At 42.1% G+C, this 20,794-nt stretch overlaps 1 protein-coding gene across 8 annotated transcripts in view; it reads left to right on the forward strand.

The window, feature by feature from the left end:
- The window catches only part of RMDN2 (regulator of microtubule dynamics 2), a 68,431-nt gene that overhangs the window by 45,451 nt on the left and 2,186 nt on the right, over nucleotides 1–20,794 (forward strand). For 3 of the 8 annotated variants that reach the window (XM_061432099.1, XM_061432095.1, XM_061432102.1), the window contains 4 exons: nucleotides 1,014–1,112; nucleotides 8,761–8,814; nucleotides 8,899–8,979; nucleotides 11,577–13,940. In XM_061432099.1, coding sequence (XP_061288083.1) covers nucleotides 1,014–1,112; nucleotides 8,761–8,814; nucleotides 8,899–8,979; nucleotides 11,577–11,834 — 492 coding nt within the window. In that variant the 3' untranslated portion in view covers nucleotides 11,835–13,940. Of the gene's footprint in view, nucleotides 1–1,013; nucleotides 1,113–3,964; nucleotides 7,338–8,760; nucleotides 8,815–8,898; nucleotides 8,980–11,576; nucleotides 13,941–20,794 lie in introns of those variants that run through there. The other 5 variants (XM_061432101.1, XM_061432097.1, XM_061432098.1 and 2 more) reach the window with 3 other exon arrangements.

Consider the following 20,794-nt stretch of genomic DNA (forward strand, 5'->3'; position numbering starts at 1 on the left):
TATATTGTCACCCTGCTTATTTAACTTACATGCAGAGTACATCATGCGAAGTGCCAGACTGGATGAAGTACAAGCTGGAATCAAGATTGCTGGGAGAAATATCAATATCTTCAGATATGCAGATGACACCACCCATATGGCAGAAAGTGAAGAACTAAAGAGCCTCTTGATGAAAGTCAAAGAGGAGAGTGAAAAAGTTGACTTAAAACTCAACATTCAAAAATCTGAGATCATGGCATCTGGTCCCATCACTTCTTGGCAAATAGATGGGGAAACAATGCAAACAGTAAGAGACTTTATGTTGGGGGGGTCTCCAAAATCACTGCAGATGGTAACTTCAGCCATGAAATTAAAAGACGCTTGCTCCTTGGAAAAAAGGCTATGGCCAACCTAGACAGCATATTAAAGAGCAGAGATGGTACTTTGCCAACAAGGGTTTGTCTAGTCAAAGCAATGGTTTTTCCAGTAGTCATGTATGGATGTGAGAATTGGACCACAAAGAAAGCTGAGCACTGAAGAACTGATGCTTTTGAACTGTGGTTTTGGAGAAGACTCTTGAGAGTCCCTTGGACTGCAAGGAGATCCAACCAGTCAATCCTAAAGGAAATCAGTCCTGAATATTCATTGGAAGGACTGATGCTGAAGCTAAAAAAAGCTCAAACTCCAATACTTTGGCTACCTGATGCGAAAAACGGACTCATTTGAAAAGACCCTGATGCTGGGCAAGACTGAAGGCAGGAGAAGGGGACAACAAAGGATAAGATGTTTGGATGGCTTCACCAACTCTATGGACATGAGTTTGAGCAAGCTCCAGGAGGTGGTGAAGGACAGGGAAGCCTGGCATGCTGCAGTTCATGGGGTCACAAAGAGTCAGACACGACTGAATGAACTGAAACTGACAGCCTGATACTGTATGCACACCCTACGTCTGTGCACACACACATGCATCTGAGGAGAGATTATTCATTCAAAAGGTGGTCAACTGTCTGAGTGCTGTTGCTGTATATTTGCAGGTCTCAAAACTGAGCTGGATTGAGAGAAAAATGGCTGCGACTCTGTTTGGAAATATACCGTCCTCAACTGTACAAGAAGCTTTGCAAAATTTCCTTAAGGTATGTTTTGCCTATCCGTTTTTTCAATGTCAGTCTGGCCCCTCTCTTCATCAGGCCCGCCTACTATTGCTGTCAAGGAAATCTTCCTCTTGTCCATGTGTAGACCTCTAACTGGAGCCCCAGATTGTGTCCTCATTTTGGCATGTTCAAACTACTTCTTAGAGGATAGTTATGTGCTAAGTCCTAGCTGTGGCAGCCCTTACTGCCAAATCCAGTATAGCTCTCCAGACTGTTTATGTACAAAAGCATTCATGTCCTAATTTTTAGAAAGCATGCATGCTCAGTTGCTCAGTCGTGTCCAACTCTTTGACACCCCATGGGCTGTAGCCTGCCAGGCTCCTCTGTCCATGCGATTTTCCCGTCAAGAATACTGGCATAGGTTTCCATTTCCTCCTCCAGGGGATCTTCCCATCCCAGGGATCGAACCCGTGTCTCCTGCATCTCCTGCATTGGCAGATGGATTCTTTACCACTGGGCCCACCTGGGAAGCCCACCTGATTACTAGACTTGGTCCAAAATACTCCTGATTATCCTAACATAGAACCAGTTTAATCTTAAAGAACTAAAAGTTGCCAAGAAGATGAGTTATTTTAAAAGTTACTCTATGAATTGCAGACAGTTCTATGGAACATTTGTGGGGCATCAGACCAAACCAGGATTTTCATTACCATCCTAAAATGTACGATTGCTCTGCTGATAAACTCTAAATAGTAATATGTGTGTGTGCACACATGAGAATGTGTAATATATCCACGCATTTAACCAACTTGCTGTTGGGCTAATCTCTTCATTTTTCTCTGGAACCATTTATGGAATCTTATAGATACTGATTTTTCTTTTCCCTCCTGCTTCCTTCAGATTTGTAACAATATAGAGAAAATCAGGCTCTGAACAGTATTGTCAAATATATTTTAAAGCCTAGTATTTTTTGGTATATTTTAGGGCTCGATTTTGTAGAACCGAGAGGGAGTTTAAAAATGATATATTCTAAGATAGCAAATATACTGCACTTCTCTGAACAATGGCTAGTGGCTTTTTGAAAAAATAAGTATTCTGAAATCAAGCCTGTACCCTGTGGGATAAAGTATGAATATACAAGTACAAGGGCTGTATGTTTCTTCTTTTTTATTTAGTGTGATCTTTTTTGTTTTATAAGAAAGGGAATCAAGACATCAGGAATGTAACTTTTTCCAGTGTCACACAATGGCAGGTCAAAGACGTGAATGAAGTCTGATACTGTATTATCACTTCACCTTCTTTCTAACATCAAGAATTAGTTCTCCCTTGTTAAATTTTATAAGGATATAGATCATTGTGCATTTAAAATGATTTATAAAAGTTGCTATGTTCATGGGGCTTCCCTGGTAGGTAAAGAATCAGCCTGCAATGCAGGAGACCCTGGTTCAATTCCTGGGTTGGGAAGTTTCCCTGGAGAAGGGATAGGCTACCCACTCCAGTATTCTTGGGCTTCCCTGGTGGCCCAGCTGGTAAAGAATCTGCCTGCAATGTGGGAGACGTGGGTTCAATCCCTGGGTTGGGAAGATTCCCTGGAGAAGGGATAGGCTACCCACTCCAGTATTCTTGCCTGGAGAATCCCCATGGATTGAGGAGCCTGGCGGGCTACAGAACTGTCCATGGGGTCACAAAGAGTCAGACACAACTAAGTGACTAATCACATGTTCATTAGCAAAAATTTCATTTGAACCTATTTTTGATGGTATCAAATTTATAATTAGAGGGTCAGGTTTTCAGGACATGGAACACAAGTTCTTAAGGTGCTTCTGCGCCTGAAGTATTACACTGCTGCTAAGTCGCTTCAGTCGTGTCCGACTCTGTGCAACCCCATAGACGGCAGCCCACCAGGCTCCCCTGTCCCTGGGATTCTCCAGGCAAGAACACTGGAGTGGGTTGCCATTTCCTTCTCCAATGCATGGAAGTGAAAAGTGAAAGTGAAGTCACTCAGTCGTGTCCGACTCTTCGAGACCCCATGGAATGCAGCCTACCAGGCCCTTCCGCCCATGGGATTTTCCAGGCAAGAGTACTGGAGTGGGGTGCCACTGCCTTTTCCGGAAGTATTACACAGATAAAATCAAAAGTAAGTAAGAAGCATAAGGATGTAGAGGTACAACTCTGAAACCAGACCACCTGGTTAAATCCCAGTTCTGCTTTTTAGTGGCTGACTGACATTGGGCAAGTTACTTAATATCTCTCTGTCTCAGTTTAATCAATAACATGGAGGTGATGGTATTGTTGTGAAGGTTAAATAAGTTAATCCAAGAAAATTGCTTAGAGAGTGCCCAGGACCTCACAAGTGCTCAATAAAGACTCAAAGAATTTTAACTTCATTAAAATGTAAAAGGAAAGAAAGAAAGTTAGTCGCTCAGTTGTGTCTGTCTGTTTGAGATCCCATGGACTCTAGCCCACCAGGCTTCTCTGTCCATGGAATTCTCCAGGAAGGAATACTGGGGTGGGTAGCCATTCCCTTCTCCAGGGGATCTTCCCCACCCAGGGATTGAACCTGAGTCTCCTGCATTGCAGGCGGATTCTTTACCGTCTGAGCCATCAGGGAAGCCCTCATTGTAAACACCTCATCAAACCATCTTGAGGACCTCACCATTCAGTTATGACTTAGATACTGTCTGAAATGTGTTCCATAGTGTTTGTCAAGAGGGTGAGAAGGCATCAGGGGTGCTTCACTCCTTATTTACTGCAGCACACGAGGGTACCGAGGAGCCTAGAGGGCTGAGGGCTGTGGAGGAGCTGAGAAACCTGGGGGGACAAGCGGGGAAAAGAAACAGCACATACCATGGCTCCCACACTCCGTGATTCTGCACCCCCTCTAGTCCCAACAGGAAGTCATGCCGTCAGAACCCAGACTGTGGAAGTCCTGCCCCGCTCCATGCCTCCAAAGAGGTTCACAGGAATACAGCTCCAGAGCCATGCCGTTCACTTGTGTAGAGAGAGAGCTCTAGTTTTGGAATCAGACAGTTTAAGACCTGAGACTTTTACTGTTAATATGACATGGACCTGTTTGTTTATTTCTCCTAACCTTAAATTCTTTATCAGTAAGGTAGGCATAATAATACTGAATTTTGGTTTTGTGAAAATTACATGAAATAATACATGCCGTTTACTTGGCCCATGGTCTCACACACAAAGTGCTCTAACTAAAAACAAATATTGCTGATATTGCTGTTATTTTTTCATATAACTGGTGAAACCTGATTCTCCACAGCCTCAAACCATCTAGGGAGGTAGTTTGAGACCAAGAGTCATCTGCAAATTCCATGTTGGGATTCTTTTAAGATATAGCATGCTTCCCACTTCATCCAAAATTCTGGCCTGATTCCCTCAGTCAGTGGTTTTTAACCTTGTCTATGCGAACTGAACAGAACTGATACATTTGAATTGTCTGGAGAGCTTTAAAAAATGCTAACCCGGGCTACAACCCAGACTAATTATTTCAGAATATCTGAATATATTAAGATATAGTTTATATACAATTAGATACACCCATTTTATGTGTACAGTTCTGTGAAATTTGACAAGTTTGTATACTTATGTAACTACCACCACTTTGCCTGTTTTGAAATTTTATATAAATAGAATCATAGTTTTGGTACTTTGTATATCTGGCTTCCTTTGCTCTGCATGTTTTGAGATGCAGTCAATTTATTGAATGTATTTGTGATTAACTCATAATATTCCATCACATGGATTTACAACAATTTACTTATGGACTTACCTATTGATGGACGTTTGAGTTGTTCCCAGCTTGGGGCTATTATGAATAAAGTGTTTATGAACATTCATAGACAAGCTTTTATGTAGACATGTTTTAAATTTTCTTAGGTAAATACCTATGATTGGAACTGTGGTACAACGCTGTTTTAAAGCTTGACCTGTTTTTAAAGATCTCAAGGTCCTTCACGTGCAGGCCATGGCATGTTGGAGCACTCCTGGATGGGTGTGTGCAGTAGAAGACAGGTGTGGCAGTTTTGGCCATCCTGATGTCACTCACTGTTAGCAGTCACAGGATCCCCGAATCTTCCTTAGTGGTTTCACCAGCTGCCAAGCTGTCTTCTGTGACTTGATATGACAGAGGGCTGCTGCATGAGTTCATGAGATGTTTTAAAACAAAGCTGATTTATTCAGCAATGTTTTTTAAGCATATACCTAATACCAAATGAAGGGAACACAGAAATGACCTTAACAGCTCCTGCCTTTGGGGGACTTGGATGACCAAGATGAAGTAAGCAAGTACAGTATTTTCTGCCAGATGTTACGGCATAGTTTGAAGAACATCATAGAAACTGCCTGTTAATTAAAACATTCTATCGAATGACCCAGCCTTCCTTGTTATGCTGCTAATGCCTTTGGCAGAGGTCAGAATCTGCTCCATTTTAGGATGTAAGTATTGTTAGTGGCCTGCCTATGTTCCTTTGTTGTTGTTCAGTCACTAAGTCGTGTCCAACTCTTTGCGACCCCATGGCTGCAGCAGACCAGGCTTCCCTGTCCTTCACCCTCTCGTCCTGCTTTCAATCTTTCCCAGCATCAGGGTCTTTTCAGTGAGTCGGCTCTTCCCTTCAGGTGGCCTAAGTATTGGAGCTTCAGCTTCAGCATCAGTCCTTCCAATGAATATCAGGGTTGATTTCCTTTGGGATTGACTGGTTTGATCTCCTTACTGTCCAAGAGACCCTCAAGAGTCTTCTCCAGCACTACAATTCAAAAACATCAATTCATCAGCACTCAGCCTTCCTTGTGGTCCAGCTCTCACATCCATGCATGACTACTGGAAAAACCATAGCTTTTAAAAAAATTTATTTTTTTTAATTGAAGGATAAATGCTTTACATAATTTTGTTGTTTTCTGCTAAACATCAACATGAATCAGCCAGAGGGTGGCTCAGATGGCAAAACCAAATAACTTTGACTATACGGACCTTTGTCAGCAGTGATGTCTCTGCTTTTTAATACACTGTCTAGGTTTGTCGTAGTTTTCCTTCCGAGGAGCAAGCGTCTTTTAATTTCATGGCTGCACTGTCCTCAGTGATTTTGTTCCTTTGGATTTCTTTTTTTAACCATAAGCACAAAAAGAGGTGCTCTGACTTAAGATCATTCTGGTTAATTAGACATCAGTACTCTTGCCTGGAAAATCCCATGGGCGGAGGAGCCTGGTAGGCTGCAGTCCATGGGGTCGAGAAGAGTCGGACATGACTGAGTGACTTCACTTTCACTTTTCACTTTCATACACTGGAGAAGGAAATGGCAACCCACTCCAGTGTTCTTGCCTGGAGAATCCCAGGGACAGCGGAGCCTGGTGGGCTGCCGTCTATGGGGTCATACAGAGTCGGACACGACTGAAGTGACTTAGCATAGCATAGCATTAAAGTATATATGTGAAATTAAAATGCTAACATTAAAGAAATAAGCTGCTGATGTGCCTATGTTGGGGCAAGTTATCTAGATAGGATTTGGACAGAACTGGGACAACTACTGGACATCAATCAAATATAGTTTAATCTAGGTCCTTCTCTTTTTTTTCTTCTGCTTTTATTGAAGTCTAATGGACGTGTAGCACTGTATAAGTTTAAAGTGTACAGAATAATGATTTGACTTATATACATCATGAAACGATTATCACAATAAGTTTAGTGAACATTCATCATCTCCATGTAGGAACAACATTAAAGAAATTTTTAAAAAATTTTTAACTCAAAGACTTAAAATGGGAATAATTGGACAAGAGAGAAGAAGCGGGAGAACCAGAACCCACTGGCACCATGGATGGCTCTGTTGGGCTTTCAAGGCTTTGGCCAGGACTGAACAACTTCCTTCAGTCCGTCGGCAGCTCCAGTGTTTCACTAACAGGCTCTAGGCTAAATCCACACACTATTCATCCATTCAGTCTTAAAGAGTTACACCTAGTCTGGCTTCCTAGCCCACGAGACTTTGTCCTCCTTCTCCTCCTCCCAGGACCCTTCTCTTGGATTCTGCAGAGAATAAGTGGCCTTTATAAGGGATGTGCTCTCATAACGTATTGGAACACTCCTCAGAACCCTAGCTCTTGCTTTCCCCTCTATCAATACTTAAAATGTATGTATCTTTTGACTCCGAAATCCAACTTCTGGGACTCTCTCCTGCACACATAATCACATGCACACAGGCATATAGGAGCAAGTATATACATTGATCGTTGTTAGTAATAGTGAAAAATAAGTCTAAATGTCTATCATAGTGTATGAAGGTGAAGGTGAAGGTGAAGTCGCTCAGTCGTGTCCAACTCTCTGCAACCCCATGGACTGTAGCCTACAGGGCTTCTCCATCCATGGGATTCTCAAGGCAAGAATACTGGAGTGGTTTACCATTTCCTTCTCCAGGGGATCTTCCCGACCCAGGTCTCCCGGGTCTCCCACATTAGAGGCAGATGCTTTAATCTCTGAGCTACCAGGGAAGCCCCAGTCATAGTGTATATGTAGCATGAAATACAGCTTGTAGAAACAATGAGGTAGATCTGCGTATGTGAACACAAAAACGTGTCTGTGATACGTTGAGGGAAAAAAAAGTTTGGGACCAATAAGTAGGAAATGGTCCTATTTAAATTTTTTTTCAGAAATGAGTCATCTTGAGTAGTGGGGAGGTGGGAGGTGGGAGGCAGGGAGTTCCTCTGCTAAAGGTCTGTAGGATGCATTTGTCACACTGTTGAGAGTGGTTGCCCCTGGGGAAATAGATCGTAATTGAGAATAAAATTGGAACAGAGAAGCTTTCACTTTTTAATTTTGACTATGTCTGATAAGTTGTAAAACAAGCATATATTTGTAAATTTTTTTAAAGCATCCTCCTTTTGGCTTCTGCCTTCTTCTGTGTCGGGGGTCGGGGTCCCACCCAACCTGGGAGCTTCCTGCATCGACTTTCATAAGAACAAAATCTGGCTCCAATGCAAAGACAGACCTAGGTTCTAAGAAGAGTTCTCTAGTAGCAACACCACATATCTGGCGAAATTCTTATTTACCAGAGATAAAGAAAAGGACTGGTACATGAGACACTAGCAGATGAGGCGTAAGGAACTTTATCATACCCACTAACTGAAATCTGCGAGGTGGTTCGCCACTTCGACTAGTTATTTTAAGCATCTGCCTTTTATTTAAAAGAACTTGATGTCATGGGCCTCAGCTCTTATTCGGCTCGTACAGAATGTGTTGAAATCATCAGAAATCAAATATTAATGTAGTGGAAGATGCTTGCCACGGAATGCCAGTCACACTCCACTCCTGCTTCCTAAGGAGATTGCAGGGACTTGTCCTGAGGAGACTGGACCACCGGTTGTTTTGTCCCTGGAAGAAAAAAAAGAAAGGATAGAGAAGGGGAAGTGAGGAAGATGGTTATACAAGGTGATCCCCAAATCTTAAAGTATCTCATTGCTTTGCAAGCTTTATGACCACAGTAATAATCCCATTTTGATGGGTAAGCTCAAAAGCTGTATTTCCACTCAAAAGATACTGGAGCTGATAAAATGATTCCGATGTGACACAGCCAACCTAAATTCTTAGGGTAACTTGGTTAATGTCTGATTTATTGAAATATATCTCCTTTACTTAGGGTTCTAATATTTCCCTGATAGTCTCTTTTCTGTTTTCTCTTAAAATCAGGTTGAAGAACTACAGCCTGGGTTTTCTAAGTCCAATTACATGTTCATGGCCAAGGTAATGAAGACCACTGTTCTAAGATCACTTTGAATCCATTGCACAAAAATGTGCTGCCCTTCACATTATTGTTCTCATTTCTAGTGTTATGCTGATCTTAATCAAATCGACAGTGCTATGAAGTTCTGTAATTTGGCGGTGTTGCTTCCTTGTATTACCAAAGAGGTAAGTCCACACAGTAACAAGGAGCACTATTTATTTTATTAGTACAATTCCAGCCTCAACTATGAGTGAGTGGCTCAGATACATCGGGAGTTTTTTTCTATCCTAAAAGATTTTAACTTGGATTTAACGTGTACTGTGAAGTTTTAAAAACTGCTATAGCTAACCCTTCACCAGGAGACCCCTTGTATCTTGAATAGACATGAAAATCAGTTGTGGGCTAGCAGTTAAGATGTGGTGATGCTCTTTGGGTGTTACACAGCAGGGAGTAAGACAAGCCCCAGAGGAAGGATGGAGGAAGGTGTAATTCTGCAAGCTGGTGATTACACTGGGGGAGGCAGCAAGCAAGCTAGACAGGCCACCCCCGTGACAGCAGGAGGAGGGTCCATGCAGTGGCCACCATCAGCCCCCAGTGCACAGCAGGCTGTGCCTGTCCAAGGCCGTGGAGAGGACTAAAAATACGTACTAACGTTTTCTCGGTCTTTGAACCCCGTTAATGAAAAAGAAGCAGTCATATTACTTCTTGCCTTTTTTCCCACTAATTCAGAATTCTGGATGTGCTCTAAGTTTTAGGAATTTCACAGCATTAACAGCTCAGTCTGTGTTCCTGTGTACAGGTATTGTGGGAACAAAAAGAAATAGATAAATGTTTTCCTGTTCCCATTTCATGTGCTGTGCTGGGCTCATTCAACTCTTTGTGACCCTTTAGCCAGGCTCCTCTGTCCGTGGGATTTTTCAGGCAAGAATACTGGTGTGGGTTGCCATTTCCTTCCCTAGGGGAATCTTCCCAACCCAGGGATCAAACTCACGCCTTTTGTGTCTCCTGCATGGGCAGGCGGATTCTTTACCACTGAGCCACCTGGAAAGAAAACAGCCCGCCTTCTCCAGAAGATAGTTTGTGTAACTTTTTCTGCAGAAAACAGATTTTGTACCCCCAGGTTGCTTGCTCCTTTTTAGTGGTTGGGACCCTACTGTCTTTCACGTCTCTCCTGAGCAATGACAGTTTGGGTTACATGCAGTCATTTTAAACTAAGTGTCTATGCATTCTTATTAGAAAGTTAAAGTGAAAGTTGCTCAATCATGTCCAACTCTTTGCAACCCCATGGATTATACAGTCCATGGAATTCTCCAGGCCAGAATACTAGAGAGGGTAGCCATTCCCTTCTCCAGGGATCTTCCCAACCCAGGGATCAAACCCAAGTCCTCCACATTGCAGGCGATTCTTTACCAGCTGAGCCACCAGGGAAGCCCATGCATTCTTATTAAAATACAAGATTAAAATGCAATATGATAATGAGGTATACTACCTGGTATGAAATGCAAGTATCTATGCCTGACATGTAGAGCTCTCATAAGAGGGCCAAATTGATGAGCTTCAGGGTTTGATCCTTGGTTGCTAAGTCTTCTCTCCCTTTCCTCCTCCCTGCCAGCCAAACCTATCCTCCATGGCTTCAAATGCTACATAACTACCAGGGATCCTCAGATGTGTGTCTCTAGACCTCGCCTCTGAGTCTAGACCTGATTATCCAGTGTCCTGCTTGACACCTCCGCTTGGATGACTCACAGACATCTCAGACTCAACTCATCATTAGGCCTTTGCATCCACTCTTCCTCCATCTGCCCTTCTTAGTAAATGGCACCTCCACCCCCATAACTAGGAAAGCTGGGAATGCTCCTTGACTCTTCCTTGTCTCTCAGCCCAGTCACCAAGTTCTCAGAGGTGTTCTAAAACATGCCTTGAGTCATCCAGCTGCGTGCGTGCTCCCTCTCTCTCTCTCTACCTGTCTCACTCTCCAGCCAGCCCTCCAAGCAGGGCACCATCCTCTTTCACCCGAGCTACAATCATGTCAACCTCCCAGCTGGTCTCATAGCCTCTTGCCCCTGCTCAGTCATTGCTGGCTCCCAGTGTCAGCCAAAGCCATAGATTAAACATAAACCTCACACGTCACTTCCTTGCTTGAACACCCTTTGCTTTTAGGATGCAGTTCAGAATTTTTAGCATGCCTTTCAGGGCTGGTGCCCCTCTCTCCTCCTCTGCGCTGTGCTCCTCCCACCTTGCACCCTTGGCATATGGCGTTCCCTCTTTCTGAAACATTCCCTTACGAACCACCCCCCACTCCCTTCATCCTTCAAGCCTCACCATAAACGGCATTTCTTCAGGAAAGATTCCCTTGGCACTCTCAGGCAAGAAGGCACCTCATGCTTTTCCTTCTTGTCATTTAGCACAGTTGTGATTCTATAGTTATTTGTGTGGTTGTTCCATGAAAGTAGCAACTAGGTGTTTTTCATTCATCACTCTCTTCCTGGTGCCAAATATAGTGCCTGGCATATAACAAGGACTCCGTAAGTATTGGTAGGAAGGCTCCAAAGACTAATGCCGTACAAAAGAAAAAGAATAGCGCTAATAAGTAATACTAAATAGCTACCCTGTGCTGAGTCACTCAGTTTTGTCCGACTCTTTGTGACCCTATGGACTGTAGCCCCCCAGGCTCCTCTGTCCATGGGGATTCTCCAGGCAAGAATACTGGAGTGGGTTGCCATGCCCTCCTCCAGGGGATCTTCCCAAGCCAGGGGTCAAACCCAAGTCTTTCTCATTGCAGGCGGATTCTTTACTGTCTGAGCTACCAGAGAAGTCCAAGAATACTGGAGTAGGTAGCATATCCCTTCTCCAGGGGAGCTTACCTACCCAGGAATCGAACCCAGGTCTTCCACATCGCAAGCAGATTCTTTACCGTCTAAGCCACCAGGGAAGCCCAAGAATACTGGAGTGGGTGGCCTATTCCTTCTCCAGGGGATCTTCTCCATCCAGGAATCGAACCAGGGTCTCCTGCATTGCAGGTAGACTCTTTACCAGCTGAGCTAGTAATAAATGTAGCTAAGAAAGCTGGGCCATGTGGAACTATTTATGTAATAAGCAAAACAGCATTAGCAAATATTTCCCACATTACTTATTTTTCCAATAATTTATATTCCTAGTTTTTTTTTTTAACGTGGTTCAGATACTGTCAGGAATATCTCAATTTCTTTTTCAGTTAGAAACTAGAATGAGGCAAATTATCTGTAGTATCCACTTTCTGTAAAGGTTTTCTAAGTTGAAGTATATCACATCAGTGATTTTGCTGACCCAGTTATTTATTTCCAACATATCTAGCTTTGGCATTCGTCACAACAAAGGCAGCTCAGCCATCAGTTCTCTCTCCCTTTTGTGAACTTGCAAAGCATCTGTGCTTCTTTGTATGGCACTCGTACCCTCTTCTTGGCATCACAGTTATTCGTGAAATGACTTCTGTCCTTATCAAGGAGCCTGGAGCTCGTCACACAGCACTTAATATTGGGACTGTCAGCCCTTGGGCCTCTAGAGCCCAGATTCGTGCATGTAAGCGGCTTTATGTTTCCAGAATCTGAAATTACGGTATTTTATTATTCATGTGAACTTTTCTTGACCCTAGAAAGGTAATGTCAGGTCCTGGGAAGCATTCCTTCTTTTAAAATAAAAGGGATTCCTGTGTCTGAGACAATGTGAGAGTGATCACTGAGTGAAATAATGATGACCTCAGTAGCCTGAAAGTTGTTTGCCCAGAGGAAGTGTCCAAGTTACTGGCTCAGAGCAACCTGAGAAGGCTCAAATGTAAAAAAACATTGTGTAAGATTTTGAGTTTTAGTGAGGGATGTGCTAATTCAGTAAAGAAAAAAAAAACTACTTTAAAAATGTTATAAAACTTTGAAATGACATTCATTGCTCCTCTAAGACAAACTCTTTTTGGACAATAAATACAATATACCAGAAACGACTACAGAAAGAATATGCCTCTGGGAGTGTAGAAATTAAAGCAAGTGATATAGTTGTCTTTGAAATTACTTGTAGTTTAAAGTTCTGGGCTTTATTTACAACCTGTTCTACAGATTGATAATCATTACTTTCCTTAGTAACACTCTTAGTAAAAAAAAAAAAAAAAATCCTAAATTTTTTTTGTTTTTGGCTGCACCACTCAGCTTGTGGGATCTTAGTTCCCCAACCAGGGATTGAACCCAGGGCCCTGGCAGTGAAAGCACGGATTCTAACCACTAAGCCATCAGAGAATTCCCTAAAATCCTAAATCTACTTTAAATATCTTCAGTTCTAAGTTCTGTTTTAATTAAGATCTCATATTTGATTATCTTAGTTAAGACTGTCAGTTTTTCAGATAAGTTTAGAAAGTATAGTCAGTCCCCAACTCTTAATCTATCTTCCTGTTGTAAGGAATCCAGCAATGTTGTCCAGGGTCTCATTTGTTAGAAATTTGTATTTGCCTATTTTTTTCTCAGTTAAATGTATTTCTTGTACATTACCTTCTGTGCTATTCTTGCCTGGGGAATATATCCTTCCTTGTACATTAAGAAATTTTTTTTGATAAAGCCATTTTGGAGTGGATACTTTCCCACTATCTGAACAGACATTTCCTGAATGTAGGTAGGAAGTGTTACTCTGTTTACATACTCCAATTTGCACTCTTTCGTCTCTTACCTTATGTTTATCTGCATTCAAAATACATTATTTCTAAAATATACATATATATATTATTTCTTAAGCTTTCTATGTAAAAAACACCTTAAAGAAGTTTTTTAGCCTTCCTTGTAATGAATTTTTTAAATATGCTGTCTAAAAAAAAAAAAAAGAAACTCGTGACTTGATAGACATGAGTTTGAGTAAGCTCCGGGAGTTGGTGATGGACAGGGAAGCCTGGCGTGCTGCCATCCATGGGGTTGCAAAGAGTTCAGCTTTGCACAACTGAGCAACTGAACTTAACTGTAATTTTCTTAAAATAACTGTTGATATAGCATCAGTTTGTGATCAGTCATTCTTAACCAGTATGCAGTCTAGTAAAGTTGATGTCTGATAAATCATTATTCAAATGCCCAGAGTATAATGGCTTAATATGTCTCTCTCTTATTTATCCAAAGTCTTTAGTAGACAGTATTGATGTATTTTCAGATCAAAAAAATCTGTATTTTTAAATGTGTGTGCTTGAATAAGTGAAAAAAATTACCTTTACTCATTTATATTAAAAATATGGTGCTGCTCTGTCAGAGGCTTGGGACACAGTGAGAAATAAAGCAGATCCTGTCTTTGCCACCATGAATTCTATAGTCTGAAGGCAGGCACTGAACAAGTAATAGCAATAAAGTATGATGAGGGTAATAGAGATGAAAGCACAGAGTTTATGAGAAAATAAAACTGGGACTGCAACCTGAACTAGGGCTAAGAAAAGCCTTCTTGAGGTTCTGACAGGTAACTGAGCTTCTAAGGAAATTAGAATTTAAACCCAGTCATTTAAATCTTTAAGACTTTCTTGGGGGTGGGAGGCTTGTTAAAAATATGAATTCCTGGCCTTTTTATAGAGAGAAAGAAGTGCCGAGCTGCAGAGGGTGGTGACAACAACCTCACTGTCAGTGTGACTCACTCTGTCCATTGGGGTCTGCTCTGCAGGCCTAGTGCTCCGATGGTCCCTGGGTGAGAGAACAGAGGAAGGCACGTGGTGGCTGAGTTCTTGGCATCGCAGCCCCAGGAGATGAGGACCTTTGAGGACATGGCTGTGGACTTAGGGAGAGTGGGTCTGCTGGACCCATCTCAGAGGAAGCCATACAGAGACACGACTGATGGAAAACATTAGTCGTTGGATCTGCCTGGGGGATGAGCTCTGAAAATCAGATGTGCCTGCCCACCTTGTTCAAGGGGAAGAGCTGGAGTACGGGAGGGAAAGGACTTGCCCAAGGCCAGAGTCTAGGCTGAAAACTCTTAAAAGCTAGGACCTAACTTCCATGCAGAATATCTGTAGGAAGGAGCCATATAGTGTCAGGGTTCAGTTCAGTTCAATCGCTCAGTTATATCCGACTCTTTGCCACCCCATGACCTGCAGCATGCCAGGCCTCTCTGTCCATCACCAACTGCTGGAGTTTACATAAACTCATGTCCATTGAGTCAGTGATGCCATCCGACCATCTCATCCTCTGTCGTCCCCTTCTTCTCCCGCCTTCAATCTTTCCCAACATCAGGGTCTTTTCAAATGAGTCAGTTCTTTCCATCAGGTAGCCAAAGTATTAGAGTTTCAGCTTCAACATCATGCCTTCCAATGAACTCTCAGGACTGATCTCCTTTAGGATGGACTGATTGGATCTCCTTGCAGTCCAAGGGACTCTCGAGAGTCTTCTCCAACATCACAGTTCAAAAGCATCAATTCTTCAGCACTCAGCTTTCTTTATAGTCCAACTCTCACATCCATACATGACTGCTGGAAAAACCATAGCCTTGACTAGACGGACCTTTGTTGGCAAAGTAATGTCTCTGCTCTTGAATATGCTATCTAGGTTGGTCATAGCTTTCCTTCCAAGGAACAAGAGTCTTTTAATTTCATGGCTGCAGTCACCATCTGCAGTGATTTTGGAGCCCAAAAAAATAACGTCTGCCACAGTTTCCACTGTTTCTCCATCTATTTGCCATGAAGTGATGAGACCAGATGCCATGATCTTAGTTTTCTGAATGCTGAGCTTTAAGACAACTTTTTCACTCTCCTCTTTCACTTTCATCAAGAGGTTCTTTAGTTCTTCTTCACTTTCTGCCATAAAGGCAGTGTCATCTGTGTATCTGAGGTTATGAATATTTCTCCTAGCAATCTTAATCCCAGCTTGTGCTTCCTCCAGCCCAGCGTTTCTCATGATGTACTCTGCATAGAAGTTAAATAAGCAGGGTGACAATATACAGCCTTGATGTACTCCTTTTCCTATTTGGAACCAGTCTGTTGTTCCATGTCCAGTTCTAACTGTTGCTTCCTGACCTGCATACAGATTTCTCAGGAGGCAGGTCAGGTGGTCTGGTATTCCCATCTCTTGAAGAATTTTCCACAGTTTATTGTGATCCACACAGTCAAAGGCTTTGACATAGTTAATAAAGCAAAAATAGATGTTTTTCTGAAACTCTCTTGCTTTTTTGATGATCTAGCGGATGTTGGCAACTTGATCTCTGGTTCCTCTGCCTTTTTAAAATCCAGCTTGAACATCTGGAAGTTCACAGATCATGTATTACTGAAGCCTGGCTTGGAGAATTTTGAGCATTACTTTACTAGTGTATGAGATGAGTGCAATTGTGTGGTAGTTTGAGCATTCTTTGGCATTGCCTTGCTTTGGGATTGGAATGAAAACTGACCTTTTCCAGTCCTGTGGCCACTGCTGAGTTTTCCAAATTTGCTGGCATATTGAGTGCAACACTTTCACAGCATCATCTTTTAGGATTTGAAATAGCTCAGCTGGGATTCCATCACCTCCACTAGCTTTGTTTGTAGAGATGCTCCCTAAGGCCCACTTGACTTCACATTCCAGGATGTCTGGCTCTAGGTCAGTGATCACACCATCGTGATTATCTGGGTCATGAAGATCTTTTTAATACAGTTTTTTCTTGCCACCTCTTCTTAATATCTTCTACTTCTTTTAGGTCCATACCATTTCTGTCCTTTATCGAGCCCATCTTTGCATGAAATGTTCCCTTGGTATCTCTAATTTTCCTGAAGAGATCGCTAGTCTTTCCCCTTCTATTGTTTTTCTCTATTTCTTTGCACTGATCACTGAAGAAGGTTTTCTTATCTTTCTTGCTGTTCTTTGGAACTCTGCATTCAAATGGCTATATCTTCCTTTTCTCCTTTGCTTTTCACTTCTCTTCTTTTCTCAGCTATTTGTAAGGCCTCCTCAGACAGCCATTTTGCTTTTTTGCTTTTCTTTTTCTTGGGGATGGTCTTGATCCCTGTCTCCTGTACAATGTCAGGATCCGTCCTTAGTTCTTCAGGCAGTCTATCAGATCTAGTCCCTTAAAGATATTTTTCACCTCTCCTGTCAGAGTAAATAGTTTGAATTTGAGGAAGAAAGGAGTAATCTGAACTCAAAACAATAACCTGGGTTCTTATAAGAGGACATTTGCATAAACATGGGCAAATATCAAGTGCTTGAAGCATAATGAAGGCCTCAAAATTAATCAGATAGCTGTGCAGTGAACATGCTTCAACACACCTTTTGAATGTAACCAATGTGGCAAAGACTTTTAACTAAAGGTTATCACTGAATGATCAGCATAGAATTCATATGTAAATGAATGAGTTGATGAATGGATGTGGGCCAACCTTTTACAGCCTCTCATCAGTAGCAGAAATTTCACACTGGAAAGGAGTTCTTTGAACATACTGAGAATGGGGAAGTATTCACTCACAGCTCAGCAGTAACTTAACACATGTTAGCTCACACTGAAGAGAAACCCTATAACAAACGTGGGGAACACTTTGGCCAGAGAGTTACCTTTTCTTCATAACAGAGAACTCACACCAGAGAGAAACCCTTTGTGATCATTATGGAAATGCCTCCAGTAATAATTCTTCTTTGAAATGATATGAGTGAATTCATACTACAGAGAAACTATGAATATCATCTATGTGGTAAAGCCTTTAGTTGATGCTGTAACCTTAGTTATTATGAAACAACTTACACCAGAGAGGAACTCTAGAGAGTATGGAGGAATCTTCAGTCTCAGCACCAACCTTTATAAACAGCAGAGACCTCATAGAGGGGAGAAACCCTGCAGCCGTCAGCCAACGCACAAGCCTTACAGAAAACTCAAACAGGAAGGGAAGCAGCAAGTCTTTACCAGGAGAAGGACATTTGGAAACTACAAGATAGTTCATGTCGGAGAAGCAATTAAGTGAAATAAACATGGGAAACCCATTGCTCATAAAGCAACGCTCCAGGACATGCGAAGATTTTCACCGTATCAGACACTCTCCATGTTATGAATGAAGTGATCATGCTTCAGTCAGCCTTCAAGTTCTTACACTTGAGAATTCCTCAGGCCTCAAGTCAATGTAGAAATGCCTTCATCTGGATTTTATATAAGAAACTTCATACTCGGGAGGGGGGGAACCTATCAAGAACCCTTTAGTACAAAATTCAACATATAATTAGACTTTTGCCAAATATATTACTGAAAATAATGCCATGTAAAGATGTAAACTATGATGCATTCTTAGAAACGCTGAATACAGATTCTGGTGAGACGTAATAAACAATGAGAAAGAGCTGTTGATGAAAAATCTAATACATGGGTATTTGTCTTTAAAAAATCATGAAATGGGGCTTCCCTGGTGGCTCAGTGATAAAGAATCCATCTGCCAGTGCAGGAGACATCGGTTTGATCCCTGGTTGGGGAAAGTCTCACATACCATGGAACAATTAATCCTGTGCTCCACAATTACTGAGCCTGTGCTCCTGAATCCTGGAGCCTCAACCACTGAAGTCCCTGCTCCCTAGAGCCCAAGCTCTGCAACCAGAGAAGCCACTGCAGTGAGAAGCCCACGCCCCACCACTAGAGAGTAACCCCTGCTCGCTGCAACTAGAGAAGAGCCTGTGCAGCAACGAAGACCCAGCACAGCCAAAAAACAAATAATAAATAAATGTTTAAAAAGTCGTGAAACGTTATGCTGAGTAATGGAGGTGTATTCCTTTATTACATCACTGTTAATCAATTGGTCAGTTTCCATTTTTTTACACAGCTCTAAACGTATTTACAAAGTCTTTGTTTAATCAGACAACACCTTTTAATGTGACTGAAAAATGAAACATATAAAAAATGTGTTCTCATCACTCTGTTGAAATACATACCTACTTGGCAAGGGTGAATGAAAACATGGACAAATATGCATACTTTATAAGTAATTCAAATATCCCAGGTGATACCAATGTTAGTGGTATACACACCATATTTTATGAAATACTAGAGAACTAACAAAGGCTTGGAACTGATAAATATGATGTGGAAAAGCACTCTATCGAGTGTATTGTTGTTTTTCAGTCACTCATTCGTGTCTGTTTGCGACCCCATGGACTACAGCACACCAGGCTTCCCTGTCCTTCCTTCACCATCTCCCAGAGTTTGCTCAAACTCATGTCCATTGAGTCGGTGATGCCATCCAACCATCTCATCCTCTGTCATGCCCTTCTCCTCCTGTCCTCAGTCTTTCTCAGCATCAGGGTCTTTTTCAGTGAGTTGGCTCTTCACATCAGGTGGCCAAAGTATTGGAACTTCAGCTTCTGCAAGTCTCAGTTCAGTTCAGTCGCTCAGTCATGTCCGACTCTTTGCAACTCCATGAACTGCAGCATGCCAGGCCTCCCTGTCCATCACCAACTCCTGGAGTTCACTCAAACTCACGTCCATCGAGTTGGTGATGCCATCCAGCCATCTCATCCTCTGTCGTCCCCTTGTCCTCCTGCCCCCAATCCCTCCCAGCATCAGAGTCTTTTCCAATGAGTCAACTCTTCTCATGAGGTGGCCAAAGTACTGGAGTTTCAGCTTTAGCATCATTCCTTCCAAAGAACACCCAGGGCTGATCTCCTTTAGAATGGACTGGTTGGATCTCCTTGCAGTCCAAGGGACTCTCAAGTGTCTTCTCCAACACCACAGTTCAGTATGGCTGAAATGTTGAATTCTTGAGAGAGGAGAAATGGATAGGTAAATGACCCTCAAGGATAAGCAGTCTTTAGAGAACAAGATCCCTGTCTCAGACATGGAGCAGTTTTAGGTCTGACACATCCCAGGGTGTGCTCATTGTGGAGGAAGAAAAGATGAAGAGGCATCCTTCTGCAAGGCTGGGATACACAATCCATGGGAACAGTGGAGTCTCCATCAGTGGTGGTAGAACTCGGAGAGAGTGACCAAGGCGCCAAAGTCATCAAAAATAGAAAGAGAGTGATCAGGAGTTTGTTAACAAATATAAGAAACGGTCGAGGGCAATTACCCTCTACCATTGGCCCTAACCACTCCCTCATTCTCTTCCTGAGCCCCCCTCAAAAATATTCTCTTAGCAAATTCTTTGCTGGTTATGCAAATATGACTTCAAAACAAGTCTTCTAACAGGAGTTCCAGGGAGCTCTGTCTGGGAAAAGGGGGAGAAGTGAGAGGTTGAGTCAGGGAAGAGAGAGCAGAGAAGAGCAGTATTGGGGTGAGTACCAAAGAGGATTAATGGTCTGAATGGGGTGCATTTTAGGCAGTGACAAGAAAGCGTGACTGGAGGTGGTGGTTTTAGGTGGTGTTTTGTTTTGTTTTTTTGTTTGTTTTAGCTGAAAGGCACTGCCAGTGTCCTCTCTATTAAAAAAAAAAAAAGTAAATTAATTAAAGACTGGGGTGGAAGCCCTGGGAAGAAGGTAAAAAAAGGAAGGGGTGTGTGTGTGGTGTTACCAGTTGGATTGGGTAGGAATTAGAGGAATTTTTTGTGGTGCCTCTAGAGGGCAGATATTGCTAAGCCATGAGCTTAATTTTAAACCTTTTATTGTAGTTTGAGTATATTTATTTCTTTAGGCATTTAATGGAAACAGTTCTTTCATCTACATCATTTGTCTGTAAGAAATTGGTTCCTAGATTTCAGAAAATGTTACTGAGCTTTGGTAGCCAACTGCCTATTTAATAGGCACTTATTTAGAATCTTCTAGGTGCCAGGCACTAAGCTAGCCCTAGGATTACAAAGTTAACCTTGAATTGTGGCTTTTCTGTAAGTTCTTTTCAATAATGCATCACTTACCTAGATTCATTAGCCATATTTTCTCAGAGTCTTCAAAAATACTGATTTCATAGAAGGTAGACTTAGCAGGCAGGCAGACTTCTAGTTTATCAGTCACTGCAGTAGAATCACTGTATTAAAGCTTATGATTAAAACTATTGAAGAACTTCCAGTTTTTTTAAAAAAATATAGCCAACGACTGCTTCCAAAAACTTTGTCCAGTTTTTCCTCCTCTGTTTTCTTTAAATATGTTA

Source organism: Bos javanicus, chromosome 11, assembly GCF_032452875.1.
Source record: "Bos javanicus breed banteng chromosome 11, ARS-OSU_banteng_1.0, whole genome shotgun sequence".
Lineage (NCBI taxonomy): Eukaryota > Metazoa > Chordata > Mammalia > Artiodactyla > Bovidae > Bos > Bos javanicus.